The 15,906-nt window shown below is 40.9% G+C and overlaps 1 protein-coding gene across 20 annotated transcripts in view; it reads left to right on the forward strand.

Moving 5' to 3' along the window:
- Positions 1–15,906, forward strand: part of Pkp4 (plakophilin 4) — a 203,984-nt gene that overhangs the window by 144,293 nt on the left and 43,785 nt on the right. For 15 of the 20 annotated variants that reach the window (XM_076928763.1, XM_076928766.1, XM_076928772.1 and 12 more), the window contains 3 exons: positions 11,198–11,329; positions 11,437–11,624; positions 14,166–14,715. In XM_076928763.1, the coding sequence (XP_076784878.1) occupies positions 11,198–11,329; positions 11,437–11,624; positions 14,166–14,715 (870 nt within the window). The remainder of the gene's footprint in view (positions 1–11,197; positions 11,330–11,436; positions 11,625–14,165; positions 14,716–15,906) is intronic. The other 5 variants (XM_076928768.1, XM_076928770.1, XM_076928771.1 and 2 more) reach the window with 1 other exon arrangement.

Raw genomic sequence — 15,906 nt, forward strand, 5'->3', positions numbered from 1 at the left:
CCCTTATGTTTCTTAGGGCACCATAGCCTCTTACCTCTTACTCACCACTTACCTCTTACTCTTACTCTCATGTATTCATGGTTTTTCAGATCTAACAGCCACGTAGTTGTTCTTTCTCCTATCATAGCATTAAGTGTGTTTTTCTGATGCTTGCCTGGTTTTTACCTGTGCCTATGGCATCGATAGCCATGACCGTACTTTTTGGCTACAAGGGCAGGAAAATTGAAAATTGATTTTTATGAATAAAAGTAAAATCTGATTCCTTTTATGCTTCTTTTTCTAACAGAGAATAGATGCCCTTTTCCAAGTTCGAGTGTACGTTAATAATTGGAATAAAATGATGGTTTTGATGTTCTTTTTACTGTAAACCTTATTGTATTAATTCTCTGTGTGTAGAAGAACAGAAAGAACACACTGTGAAAATCCTGCCCAGAATGAGCAGGGGTGGCTTTAACATCTGAAAAAAATATTTCCAAGGGCTTTAGTGTGCTGTGTTTTTGGCTTGGTCTCAACAAAAGACACCTCCATTCTTTGCCTTGGCTCCTGTGTAAGAAAGGACTTCATAGAAAGGTGGGGGCTGACGGTCTGTCACAGTTTTTATCTTCTTCATATTTTGCATTTACTTGTAGACAGTTTCTCTGGTTTCTTTTCTTTCTTTCTTTTTTTCTCCTTCTTTAAAGTTTTACAGATTTGCTTTGAAAAGTTCATCCCTTTAAAAGCCTTCCAGCAAGAAGGTGAATTGTTAGCGAGGCACAGCGTAGAAGATGCTACCTTCTGCTGAAATGCCAAAACTGAGCCCAGCTGTTGAGTTTTGTTTTTAAATAGGCAACTTACTGCAGCATCTAAGGAAGAACTTGGGATGCACTGAGCTCAGAGATTTCCATTCCTCTGTAATTCAGCTCAGGAAAATCTGGTTTGCCTTGGTGGTTGGTGGATGGTTGGGGGGTGGTTGGTGGGTGGTATTTACCCTGAACTAAGAATGGCAGGTGTTTTGGAAAGAGACTCTTCCCAAAGGATGAGGAAGAGATGGTAGTTACCAAACCCTTTGCATCCTGCGGATGGGTCTTTACCGCTTGCCCACGCTGCTCTGAAGCACTGGGTTCCCTCGGCTCTGTGCCGCCTGTCTGTCCACCCTCTTCCTCATCCCTCTGCGTTTACTACCTGATGTCACAGTTTCACGTTTTGAAGCACTGGTGCACTTCTTTTTCTCTTGTAGGGGAGGAGAGTTTACTGTTTGTGTGTCTGCTCTGTATTTTTCTTAGCCTGACATTTCTAGTAACCTGCGTTCTGCTCTGACAGTTCAGAGGCAGTGTCCTCCCATGCTGCCTCTGTCTCTTGGGTGAGGGTATCATGTTCATCATTCATCTTCACAGACCTCTTACCATGTCATGCATTTGTACAGTCACTTGTGATCCTTCAAAGCTGGAGGCAACATTTAAGATAGTATATAATGAAGTAGAGAATAACATCAGAATCCCACAAAACATGTACTGAAATAATAAAGGGCAAAGGGGACGAGACTGCAGACGTGGGCACATAGACCTTCACACACTGTGGAAAGAAGCGTTTGCATAATATATATATATGATATATATATATATATATATATCATATATATATATATACAGCATATATATATATGCTATGTAACTGTGTGTCTGGCCGTCAGAAGCTTGTAGAGCCAAGATCTGTTCTTTTATCAGTGATCACTGGTTGCTGCTTACATGCCCTGGCCAAAGCTTATGAAAAGTAAGTTGCTACAGATGACAATATCACAGTTTTTCTGTTCCAGGAGGAAAAAAAAAATCACTAAAAGCTGAGAAGTTGCCAATTTAAGAAGTTCTGTGTGTGAGATGGAGGGGGTGGTACAGAACCTCAGAAAACTGGATTAGAGAAAGCTCCCAAGTTGAAGAGCAGAAACACATGGGTCTATCCCACACACCACACAGTCAATAAAGCCCATTGTTTTACTGTTCTTGCTTATGAGTAGAAGGATTTTTTAAATATATATACATAACATATATGTGTGTGTGTATAATATATATATATATATATATATATATATATATATATATATAAAATCTGTGCCTTATGCAAGACGATCTCTCTACCACCTACCATGAACTACATTCCCAGCTCCTTTTACTTTTATTTTGAGAGAAGGGATCAGAATTTCTGAGTCATGACTGTCTGTAGCCTGGAGGGGCCTTGAACTTGAGATCTTCCTGCTTCGGGCTTCCAAGTAACCGGGATTACAGGCCTGAACCACCAGGCCTGGCCAGGCCCATTGTCCTTAACACTAACATGGTTCCTAGAAAAAAATATTGAAAAGATTAATGAAGATTAAGTAAGGGATGAGGCAGTGGTACTCAAAGGAAGAAATTCAAGAGGCCAAAACAATTAGAGCCTCTCAAAGAACAAGTTAGCAAAGACACACAGCAATGAAATGGGGGAGCTTGAAGTGGACCCACAGGGAGTTTGCATGTGCCCAGCAGGTTCAGATGAGTAGGGAGAAAATGAGGCTGTATAGTTAGGACTTTTGATACTTGAAAGGACAGGAAATAATTGTAATAGAAACTTTAAAGCAAATATTTACCTTCATTTAGTGTATTGAAATGTCATGGTTTATGAATGTTGTCCACCTCTCTCTTTCCTGTGTGACATTAGAAGGTAATGTATTCTGCCAAGTTTAAGACTATACAGGTAGGTTCTCAATTTTGTTTATATAAAGATTTTTGTTTCTCAGATATATAACTAGATACAAGGTCTGCTGCCAGAGTGAGCTTAAGCCCCCAGACATAAAAACTGAAGATAAATGAGAGAGGAGACTTAAAGACAATTTTTCTTCTTTTTTTTTTTTCCTTTTCTCCATCTGGAACAAGTAATTTGCAACACACAAAAACCCTTCAGATCATCATGAGATAAGACATGAGCTTAAATGGGAGCATGCCATGCCTCAGTAGAAATGTGGAGACCTCATGAAGGACAGCCAGTCGGAAGCCTGTTGTACTGTACATAGTACCAAGTAGACAATTAGATGCGCACTGGTGTGTAAAATGACTACTGTGTTATTGGAGGCCTCGATGTTATGATTTATTATGGCTATCACTTGTACAAATGACAGAGCTTAACACATTTATTAACTTCCTATTTCTCTTGTGAATGCCAGACGGGTAAGAGTTTCTTTTAAAACTAACTATGGAGTCCAGGTTTTATGGGTCTGACTTAGCCACAGAGACACAGAAGGTAGCTTCATGCCCTGGGTTCCTTTTCCATGTGTGTTTGTTGGTAGCTTGTTCGAACCACAGCCACGCCTCCTCCATTGGCCTGCACACAGAGATGTGTATCTACACGTAGATGGTGTGCTTCGTGCTAGATACTCTTCTGCACTGTGTCTGTAAACAAGCACGGATGTGAATTTAGTTTCCTCCACATAAATTACAATACATCCACATTGTCCTGTGTCCTCCCCTCCCCTCCCTTCCTTCCTTCCTTCTTTTTTTCCTTCCTTCCTTTTTTCCCTCCTTCCTTTTTTTTTTCTTTTTTCTCAACCTGGTACAATCATGTGTTTCTATGTAAGGATATAAAGATATCCTTTTGTCTTTTTAAGAGTTGAATGATATCTTTTTTCCTTTCAGTTTTTCACTCCAACAGTGGTGAAGATCTCCATGCCATATCCAAGTACCTCTATCAGATAGACTTCTAGAACTGGGGCTGCCAGGGCAGGAGTGCCTGTCTACACTTAAAAATGCTTGGTGATCTCCACCACTGTGGATGCAAACAGGACTTCCCACCTCCATGTTCTCTGGATTAACAAACTACAGGAATGGGGATCTTGATGCATATTTAATTTTTCAGTAAGATGTTTTTAAATAAGATTTTTAAAAATCATTTGTTTTAAATTTGTCCATTGCATTAGATTTATAGACATATTAAACAGAATAAATCATTTAAAGAACTCATTGTTAAATACTGGTAAATCATAACATTCCATGGAGATTTCAACATCCTCTGACAGTTGTTATTTGATTACATAGACTGATTACATAGTTATATTCTTACATAGACTGAAAAGCATCATAACCTTGGAATAATTGAATTATTGTAATATGTCCCACCAGTTCTTCTTTTCATTGGATTCATATATGGCTCAAAAGGATCAGACATACTTTTTTCTTCCATATTAATGTGGTAGCCACTACCAAAACAAGCAGAAAGCAACCTTCTTTACAAAAAATCATTGGGATTAGGGTTCCAGCCCTTACCCCAGAAGTCCCCAAACTTCTCTCTACATTAGATCCTCTGTGGAGCTTTTAAGCTCTGTGCTAAACTTAAATTTGGGCTTGGAACAAGGCACCCATAATCTTCAGACCATGAAGCACATTTATTGCTGTGTTTTTGGGGTTTGGGGGGTTGGGGTTTTTTTTTTTTTTCCTCCTCAGTGAGACAAGATAAGAAAGTAGTGGTCATCCATGTCTGCACTAAGGGGCTTAAGTAACAGTTGCATTAAACACAGAGTCGTCTTTCGGGCTGACAGGTACAAGACAGCTAAACAAACACTTTGAAATACCAGGAAAACTTGAATGAAAAGTCATGATGTGACATTAAATTATGTAATTATGGTTGTAGAATGTCCTGGTTTTATAGAGGTGCATTTGGAAGTATTTGGAGATGAATGATTGGGTGTAAGAGATACTAAGATTCTGTAACAAAGAAAAAGGATAAATGGAAGATACTAAGAAGTATGAACATTAATAGACTTAGATGTAAATTCTTTACATAAATGGTTTGAAATATCGGGGTTAACGTGGCATATGCGAGTGAACTGGGTGAAAAGGCAGAAAAGGTTGGCTGTGTTGTACAGAGTTCTCTCACCAACAAGTCACTGAAAGAAATTATGAAGCAGATGACATGGGTTGTCCAGCAAGTAGGTATTATTTAATTTGTACTTTCTGTATAGTTGAGTTTTTTAAAATGAACTTTTATTAAACAAAATTGTTCTTACTGTCTGTCCTCCCTCAGTACCACAGATCCAACCATTGCAAATGGAAAGCATCTGAGAACATGTTGATAGGCTACGATGGTTGTGTCTGAGGACTCCAGCTTGTCGTTCTCTAGATAAGTTAGTATGAGTATTTGTGTAACATTTACATCTTATTGGCTATGATAAGAAGTCTGGACATAAAGTGTATGGGAAACTTGTAGGTGGAACTGCCCTTCATTTTATATAAAAGGCCAGATTGGGCTGCTGTATGAGACTCTCTTACACACACGCACACGCATGCACAGACGTGTGCACGTGAGAAAGAAAAGAAATGCATCCGTGTCTTAAGCACCCACGTGTTCTTGTATCTGAGGATCCTGGACCATTCCCCACTTGGATGTTGGGCACCAAGTAACACCCATAGAGAAGTAAAAATCAGACTTTGTGCTTTAGAACTATGATTATTATTGTCTGTACTTGGTCCACCACCAAATAAGGATACTAGAATTTTGCTTCAGTAGACATACATCTGGCTTTTTCTGAGCCACTTCTGTGTCAATTGAGTGATCCCTAAAGCTTAACTAGAGCTAGTACAGGGTGAAAGATTAGCATTTGGCTGTACTGCTTAATATTTTATGTTTAATATAGATATTTACGTTTTCTCCTTTTGTGATCTGAAGCAATCATCTATTAAGTGTCTAAAATGTAATAGAAATGACCAAGTTTGAAGACTACTTTCCTCCCCCCCACCCCCTTACCTCCCTGCACAAAGCCTTCATTCCTGGGTTTGCGGTTGTTGTTTGGGGCCATCACCTCTAAGCCCCATTTCCTTCTTGTCCACACTTGGCTTTACCTTGGAGACGCTATCTGTACAGAGCACCAGGTGAAAAGGAGAAAGGCTTCATTTCAAAGAGTTGTTTATGTTCTTTGCTAGGAAGTGTTCTTTATAGCTTCATGTGGAGGCAGGGGGGTTGGTTTGGTTTGGTTTGTTCTATTTGTGGAGAAAGGGGCTCAGTAGCCGAAGCTGGCCTTGAATTCCCTGTGTAGCTAAGGATAACCTTACGCTGATTCTCCTGCCTTCCATACCAAGTACACCATGCCTTTCTTTCATAAGAAGTCTGTGGCATCTTTGTATTTTCCAATTTCAGATACTCCCATTTCTTTAAGACATTTTGGTTAATTGTATGTGTATGCAAGTGAATGCAAGAGCCCATAGGGAGCCAGCAGACCTGGAGCGTCAGACCTGGAGCTGTATTTGCAGGTGATACTGAACCTCCTGGCAGACGCTGGGAGCCAGAAAAGGACCCCAGTAAGAGCAGCCAGTCTGCATAATAACTGAGCCATCTCTCCAGCCTCTTAATATTCTCATTTCTATACTTGATAGCATTTTTCTCTACAAGAAATGAAATATGTCTGAAAAAGAAATATTTGAGAGTGACTTCAAGTACTTGGCTGTTATTTCCCCATAGGTTAGTAACTTTTTCCATTGTCGTGAATCCTTTAACTTTTGTGGGGATAATCTTATCTGCTTTATCACAGCCAACCTGTCCTCAAACTTGTGTTCCTCCTCTCCTCAGATTCTGCATTGCCACAGCTAGCTCCTTAATTTTTAATTCAACTTTCCCAATGTGAATCCAAGGCCCATGGCCAATTCAGAGTACCTAGCTATTAAACTTTGCATCTGCTCCATTCATTTCCTGCTTTATGTTTCTTCTTGCTTTTGCTGGCTTCCTTTTATAGTTACAAAGCATGCATTCTTCTGGCAGGTATGACACCTGTGCTTTAATTTCTGCACAGACTAAAAATAGCTAATAAACACTCATTTTGGCATGGTTATTTATGGAATTGAAACCTCTATTTTTTTCCCTGAAATTGTTTTAATGGTTTCATGTTCTAGGATAAAAATCAAGAGTTTAAAGTATCTATCATGAGGCATCTCTTTGGTGTTGGGTAGAAGTATAATTTGGGCTGGAGGTGGGTGAGGTGTCACTGTAGAAATCAAAGCATCATTGTATCAATGTCCAGACAGAAAGTTAATTTGGCCACAAAACGGGACACACACACACACAGACAAGCTTTTAGAGTGAACTTCAGAGCGTACTAAGTGATCTTCAGAGCAGTTTAAAGTGAACTTCACCAATGGTACTTTATCAATGATTTTCCATTTTCCAGAGATTTTCATATAACATTTTCTAGATGAACAAAATTTCAGAGCTATCATGAATATTTAAGAGCTAATATAAATATTCATTAGCACTTTAACAAAGTCAAGAGAACCAGACTGGAAATAATTTCAAGAAACATGGACTTCAGCCATTTCTCTCAAGTCTGTACTTCGATTAAAAATCCAGCCTTGAAAGGGATTTATTTGTACACTGTAACTTTTAGTTGGGTCAGCAAACTCATATGTATCTTTAATATTCTTAAACTATCAGTTGGCCTCTTTTCCATGTGCCAGGTTACATTTCCATGTTTCTTGATTAGGTCATCACCCTGTTTCAAACTTTGACTTCAAAATTATTTCCAGTGATCTTCTTTCCTCTTCCTGGTCATCTGCCATAGGGATACACATTATACCACAAAGTACTAAGTAGGAGAAAGCGTTTTGGTACCAGATCCTCTTCCAGAATTTATCCTGGAGCTTTGCTCCTAAGCATAGGAGGCCCGAGACACTTCTGCACTTGTGGAAAGTCTGCTCCTCCTGCATCTGAGGTAGATTTGGGAGTGAGAGCTTCAGGGTTCATTGGAAAGGTTGCCATATTCCTATGTTCATGGGCCACGGAGACTAAATGAACTGTTAGAAACTGCCATCTCCTAAACCCCATACCAACTTGGAAGACAGAACAGGGAGGAGAGCCCCGCCCGAGGTTCCAGGGTACTGGGCTGTGAAAGACTTGTTACAGTTCTGTAGATGCCAAAACCTCCACTGAGCTCTCTTCTTGTTTCCATGGTGATTTACACAGTGCCGACCTCCCTCGCCTCACACAATCTAACAGCATGACACGTGGCCTAACAAAGCAGAGCCATTTTAATGACTTCAGATTCTTTAGTGAAGACTTTCTCTAAGCAAACATTCTACACATTATTCATTTGGAATTGTGTATTGTGAGAAAGATACAATAATCCATTTTGTATTGCATCTTTAACTAGAACTTCCTGAGGTAGATAACAGGTCAGTTTTTCTTAGCACTACAGAATTATTATCCTTAACCCAATAATATTTTTCATAGATGCAACCTTCTGTTTTTTTTAATCGTCTGCTTTTTTTTTTTTTCTTTTTTAATTAGAGCATTCAGATGAAATGTGACAGGCAGGATGGACCATGATTTCAGTAATCTCTTATTCTCAGGCACAGATGGAGATTTCATTGTCCCTTGAAGAATGTTCAGGCTCTATTCTTAGATGCATACTTTCTTAGAAGATGCTAACCAATGTTTGAAAATGACATGTATTTCTGGTGCCTGAGAAACATGTCTGTGATGTCTTTTGAGTAATATGTTCCTCAGAATGCTGTTCAAAGTAGCACTCACATGCTGTTTGTCACTGAAATGTTTTGATTTCTTGTCCTGACCAAATAAAATCATAGCATGCCAACTATGTCAGTTTAGATTACAGCACTGGCCAGGAGACAGTTCATCCTGCACTGTATGCCTCGGGTTTCTCTGAATTGCAATAGCTCCTTCTTTCATTTCAAATAAGCTATATTGTAAAGGATCTCAAAGTAAGAGTGCGTATGTAATATACAATTGATAAGTACAACACTCACTAGTCTATAGTCAGAAACTCTTTGCCAGCTACTTGGGAAATGGGTGTTCCAGTTATCATTGTGGTTGCATATACATGCATTTGTGTATCTGTGTATGTTTTATAAATTAATAAATGTTCAAAGAAACAAAAAACAATAGAAAAACTATTTTTTTAAAGCCACTTAACTGTCTTGTAATGAAGCCGAAGACATTTCAGCACTTTATGTCTTAACAGATACTTACTGCTGAGCTTCCAGGGAAGAAAAGTGACCGGGGAGCTATACATTGTATAAAGGTTGATTGATTTATATTGTGCATATTAAATAGATCTTTTTATCAGGTTGTCACAACTCTACCTGGCATGTTTGCTTAGAGATGGAACACAAAACCCCTTTCCTCTCTACACCCAACGTGGCAATGTGCACTCTAGTTACCCTCTTCCAGGTACCCTCTGCTGCACTCTGGTTCTCAGGACACGGAATTGAGAACCAGAAGAAGCAGTCAGGTGATTAGACTTCAAGGTCACCTAGCTAATGTTGCTCTTAGAGTAATATTGTTTGTTTGCTTTTCTGTTTTTAAAGATTTAAGTGTGTGTGTGTGTGTGTGTGTGTGTGTGTGTGTGTGCGCGCGCATGCGTGCGTGCATGTGTGTGTATGAAGCCCTTTGCCTGTCTGCCCAGTATTCTCTGCCTGGGTGAATGCCCCTTGCAGCTCCTCTGGCTGTTCTGGTTTGCTGTGACTCTTCTGGCCAGCACAATCTCTGTGTGCTAATGACGGCTTAACAGACTCCTTCGGGAATTTCTGTATAACTTGTGCAGAGCTCTAGAAACTCCTAGTAGAGGATTTACAAATGAAGCAGGTCATTTCACTGTTCCTGGCTGGCAGTGACTCAGGTAATGTTCTACCAGAGAAGTCACACACAACTGAAATCTCACATTAAAATTCCAGACGTGAGAATTCAGAGCTGTCACAGAATTCTACCACCTAGAAATGTACTGTCAAATGATGGATCAGAAGACAGGCTGTTAGGAACTCCTGTGAGGGATGTCAGCATCTCTTCCTGCAGCTAGTCTGACATCGAGTTACAGGCTCAGAATGCACTAGGATTCCCCAGCTCTCTCTTGCACCTCCCGTGGGCCTCCAGACCAGCTCAGCTAGTTAGTGCTGCCTACAAGCTTCACTCGGCTTTGCTCAGCTTTATTTATATATATATATATAATATATATCACAGCACTAGGTATAGAGTATTACCTAGGTATAGAGTATTACCCAGTAAAGAAAAGCTGCTATTATTAATCAGAATGTTTGCTCAACAAATATTCATTGAACCCCCATTGAGTACAAGGCACTGGAGATGTATAACTGCACAAATGAGACAAAAGTCTGCATCCTTGGGTTTTCATGCTTTAATAGTTAGAGACCGTATGACTGCTCCTAGTGAAGTATATAACAGACCCCTAGGAAAAAGGATGGAAAGTTGGGAAGAAGCCCTAGTCTTCTTGACTAGAATCTTTACAGTTGTATTTTGAGCTCAGAATGTGACTCAGAATTAACTGTAGTATTTGAAAGTGAAGCAGTCCTGAAAATGTGTGTTAAGTGCATAAAGGTTAATTTTTGACAAAGGACTTCAAATGATGATAACCCAAACATGGAGGAACGTATGTTTTATATATGGGAGAAAAGAGGGTGCTTGATGATATACAAAGGTCAACATGAGCTGTATGACCTAAGGACAGCATACGAAACAGGTTAGAGTGGAGAAGCGGCTGACTTGTTTGAGTGATGATGATTGTCATTTATTTAAGTTCAAGGTGGCAAATGAAACTGAAATCTAAAAATAAAACAAGCTATGAGAGACAGGTGGATTAGGAGAAACAGTGATCAGGTCAGACTTGTATGTGTTCTTCTGAGTAAAACTAAAAAGACAAATTCACAGGTAAGATGCTGATACCTCTGTTACTTTGATTCTGAACACTCTGTAGACTCCCTTTGACTGTAGGCATCAGGAGCTACTACATAAGCCCATCTTACCTTCTAGGCTTTATCACTAAGCTTTTTATCATGAGTATTCTCAGTTCTTGTTCTAAAAGGCTGGGATCTATACTGCCCCTTTAATATGAGGCCATCATTCTTATTATTTGGAGGAAGTTGCAAGAATTGGGGTTTCCAAGGGGAAACAAGATACATTTTTAGATTTTGACATAATATAATATGCAAGTTAACTTGGGACTTGGAACCAGAACAAACAACGTTTATAAAAACAAAGTATAATAGTAAACTGAGTGTGGGCAACACATTGACTCCGGATAAAATTAAATGGATTAAAATCAAAATAACTATACTATTAAGGTGTGCAGAGCCTTCTAGTAACCTATGGATTTCAGGATCCTATTAGAAAAATATCTGTGCCTTTTAACAAGTTCTTCTGTAGTGTTATTAAATTCAACTATAAACTTATTTTCTTGCAGATGTGCCAAATACTGGTGTAAGCAAACCTAGAGTTTCTGACACTGTTCATCCCAACAACTATCTCATCAGGACAGAGCCAGAGCAAGGGACCCTCTACTCACCAGAACAGACATCTCTCCATGAAAGTGAGGGTCTGTTGTATTCTGTTTTAAACACTGGATTTTCCTATGTTTTTTCATTTGAAATTGAGCCTCAGAAGTGCATAATAAAGGTGTTTCCAACTGTCTTGTTCTTGCAGGATCGTTGGGAAACTCAAGAAGTTCAACACAGATGAATTCTTACTCTGACAGTGGGTACCAGGAAGCAGGGAGTTTCCACAACAGCCAAAGCGTGAACAAGGCAGACAGTAGACAGCATCCATTCACAGGATCAGCAAGTAACCATGTGGTGAGGAATTCGAGAGCAGAAGGACAAACACTGGTTCAGGTAAGTCAGACATCTAAAAATGCCCTCTTAGTTGCATAACTGCTATAGATATTGCTTACCAAAAGCAAGGCTAATGTGTATAACTTATAGAATGAAAACCTTCACTCAAACTCACTGCATACTGTTTGAGTTGCAGGATGGACGATATTTTAAGCATAAAGCCTGGAATTATGTTTGTTTGAATTAACTTACTCTGACTAATGAATGTTTATAAGTTCCTAGATGCAGTAGAGTAGTTGTTCTGCAAACAAGAAATTTGATGTGAGCCGTCCTGAAGGAGCGTGAGGATGGCATGCAATGACATAGTCCCTGAGGGGCTCCTAGTCCTTAGCAATGCTAGCATTAAGATACGCTGCAGAGTGGCCTCCACCAGAAAGCCAATCTCTACCTCCATGAGATCTACTCTAAGCAAAAGTTTTCACCTTCATTAAAATTAGTCACTGAAAGTGCGTTTCTCTTTCCAGATACTCATGCTTATAGAGCCATTGTAAGAAAGTATAGCCACTCTGTAAAGTTAGGACAAAATTGATAGGCAAAAATATAATATTGCATGCATGGTTTTGAATATTCCATTGCTTCTTTGTTGCTACTTAACTCACATCATCTCACCAGACAATGTCAGGATAAAGAGCCAGAGTAGCGAGTGCGGCAAGTCCAGGTACCACAGACATCCTTTAGTGGCTGAACTGGGGCAAACTGACCAGAAAAGGTGAAAGGATACTATGTTCCTCAAATGCTACTCAGAAAACGCTGTAGGACACACCAAGGGCCAGCTTCCGGGCGCTACAGCAAAGTGCTGATACAGTTGTGGGCTTTTTCTGCTCATCAGCTTAGGAAAAGTTACGTGTATGACTTTTAAGCTTAAAGAGAGATCGCTTAGCCTCGCAGCCAGCTACTTGAGACTGTGCTCCCAGTCTGCACATTATCCACACATGGACTTGTTGGCTGGTAGAGGTGTGTGGTGACATCTCAGGTACTCTGCACCGAACACCTCTAGATGATCATCTGTGTGGGTGGCTCCCGACTCCAGCTGCTCTAATCTCACTCTTGATAATTACCTTAGCAACAACTTTATCCTCAGTCATGATAACATTCTTAAAAAGTAAAAGCTGATACTAAGTTGACTGCTGTCCCTAAAGCTGAAACAAGTAGGTTTCTGTGAGGAAATTTACATGTAGTTTGCACAGCATAGTTTCTAGCCATAAGCTGAATATCGTTCCATTTGTCAGGGTGAGCACCAATAGCACCAAGCACACGTTCGAACTCTCCAACTGTATACTACTTTTTAAGGGCCTGTTGTTTGGCCTTGTTGAGTTACCACGTTCTTCCCTCCCCACACCCCCTTAGTGCCACCACTGCCGTCCCCAAAGTGTCAAGGCCAAGCCCACTTGAGACATTTCAGCAGCCAGGTCACTTGCGACCCTTATAGGCAAACCACACATTCTCTGTGACATATGGGGCTACAGAAGTCCCTGCTTCCTTCCTCACCGTCCCAACTCAAAGGAGGCAGAGGTGGCTGGCAGCCACAAGCACTCTAGCTTGGACACAGCAGGGCCTGGCAGCCAAGCCCTAAGGTGTGTGCTTATCCTCAGCCTGCCTGCCTTTGCCCCTGCCCGTTCCCTGCAGTCACTTCTCCAGCCCAGTTCCCTCATTATTGCACAGCATCAAGAAAGGTACTTGATACCTTGTGATTGTGGAAGCCTACAGTTTCATAGCCCATAGCAGACATGTTCATTTTCCATTCTGGTCTTTTCCAGCTGGCTAAGACCAAGAAAGCCAACAAAGACTTAGAGCATCCCCTCTCCTGGAACAGACTCTTGGGTGTCTCACTCATGTCTCTAAATCCAACAGCTAACTAAAGCCAAGAGCTCATAGATCAGCCTAGGAGAACAGAACGTAGAGCTAAAGGATTTGGCTAGGACACCTGTCAGGCCACGCTCCTCCTTCAACTAAATTATCAAGGGAGAGCTGGACCCAGGCACTATCCAAACGTTCTTGCATTAGACACTGGAAAAAATACGACCCACAAGTTAACCGAGCCAACTCATAAAACCCAGCCATCCATAAATAAATACTCTCAGCTACATTTACGCTGAGAGATGAAATAGATATAGTTTTTGTTTTATACAAAATGCACTGCCTTGGCCACAGTTTGACTTGCAGAGAATGATACAAGCACATGGCCCTAGGGCCCCTCGTGCTCACACGTCATGGACAGCACTTGACGTAAAACATTTCATGTGTCAGAAGATGCAGAGGCAACAAGTGAAGATGTAAAAACCAAAAGGAGGGCTATTAAGTGTCTTCAGAACTTCTACTGACTGGTCATAGTATTCAAATTAAATCTCCAAAAAATAAAAAAAATAAAAAAAAATGGAGAAAAAGCTAAGATCCTTCTCTAAAGCTTAATACAGACAAGAAACTCAAATGCCTACAATAATGAGGTCACATTCTATGTGAGCTATGCGCGTTTTTATTTCTGTAATGACAATGGATGAAAAACCCTGGATAAACCCGTTCTCTTTTCTCCCCTCTTATCAGCCATCAGTAGCCAATCGGGCCATGCGAAGAGTTAGTTCAGTTCCATCTAGAGCACAGTCTCCTTCTTATGTTACCAGCACAGGCGTGTCTCCTTCAAGGGGGTCACTGAGAACTTCTCTGGGTAGTGGATTTGGCTCTCCATCAGTGACGGACTCCCGACCTCTGAACCCCAGTGCTTACTCCTCCAGCACGCTCCCTGCGCAGCGGGCCGCCTCTCCATACTCACAGAGACCCGCCTCCCCAACAGCTGTGCGCCGGGTCGGGTCTGTCACCTCCCGACAGACCTCCAATCCCAACGGACCAGCCCCTCAGTACCAGACCACCACCAGGGTGGGGTCCCCACTGACCCTGACTGATGCCCAGACTCGAGTAGCTTCCCCATCCCAAGGCCAAGTGGGGTCATCATCCCCGAAACGCTCTGGGATGACCGCCGTACCACAGCACCTGGGACCTTCACTGCAAAGGACTGTTCATGACATGGACCAATTCGGACAGCAGCAGTATGACATTTATGAGAGGATGGTTCCACCACGGCCAGACAGCCTGACAGGTGAGGACAGGTGACAGTACCATATAAAGCCCAAGGAGTGAGTCCTCCCTGTGCCTGGGAAGAAATGGTGATCACTGGGGAAAGGCCTAGAGGTCTTCTCTGAAAAGTTATACTGTAAACTTGGGGTTCATATTTTTCAAGCATTGGTTCTTTTATGTTTGACACTACGTAACTCATACACAGAACTTCTGAAAGGCATCTAATTTTCCCTCAAAATTGGGACATAAAGTGTGATGGTGTGTTTGTGTGCATGCTGTATTTTAAAAGAATTGATTATAACTCTAAGCTCTTGTTAATACTTTTTTCTAAAGCAGGGCTTTGAACATCTAGGCTTGCACTCCCACACACCGTCATGATATATTAAAATGTGATATTAGACTACCTGTTTAAATTTGTCTTGAGGAATGCTGTAGTCGTGTATGCTAAAATATGAATCTCATACCCTGCTGTTTTGATAGACACCCTGATGGGAAATGCACAAAGCCCTTATGAATTTCTTTTAAATGCCATTTGGATTAAATTAGAAAGACCTCAGGTTCCTGACATTCAATCTGACCCCTTTGGGGGATTTTCATAAACAGTTCTCTACTTACCGTAATGACTTTATTCTTTTTAGTAAGAGTAATTTTTCTTCCAAAAACTCTTACGCATGGGACCTGGGATGTGGGATGGTGGTAGAGGTGTGCCTAGTCATGTGCAAAGCCCTGGGTTTGATCCTGTGCATTGCTGGAAAGATTTTTACAAAACACAGTATATACAGAATGGAGAAATTTGAAACCGTAGGAAAAGTTGAAATGAAGAGCAGAAGTCTCCAGCTCCTCCTCTACCCACACCAGTCACATCTTCCCATGTAGTCTACATGTGTGTGACACATGAATGTGCACGTGTGTTGTGCCGTGTTTTCCTTCTGCACAGGGGAGCTCTTGTCATACATATCCTCTGTGCCCTTCTCACGGTGTGTCTGAGAGCGTGCACTCTCCGAAGCATGCGCAGCTCTCCGTTTACTTCTGTATTAAGATTTATTTGCTTGCTTCCATGCTACTAGACATTTGTCTGCTTATCATTTTTAGCCGCCAGAGCCACAGTCTTTCATATAAATGACTATGGTGTTACCTGTGGAATCTGTTTGTCAAAGCTGACTTGCTACATCAGAGTATCTGCATACTTTTGCCTCAAGAGAGACTGTCACGT

The sequence above is a fragment of the Arvicanthis niloticus genome, chromosome 2 (genome assembly GCF_011762505.2).
Source record: "Arvicanthis niloticus isolate mArvNil1 chromosome 2, mArvNil1.pat.X, whole genome shotgun sequence".
In the NCBI taxonomy this organism is placed as follows: Eukaryota; Metazoa; Chordata; class Mammalia; order Rodentia; family Muridae; genus Arvicanthis; species Arvicanthis niloticus.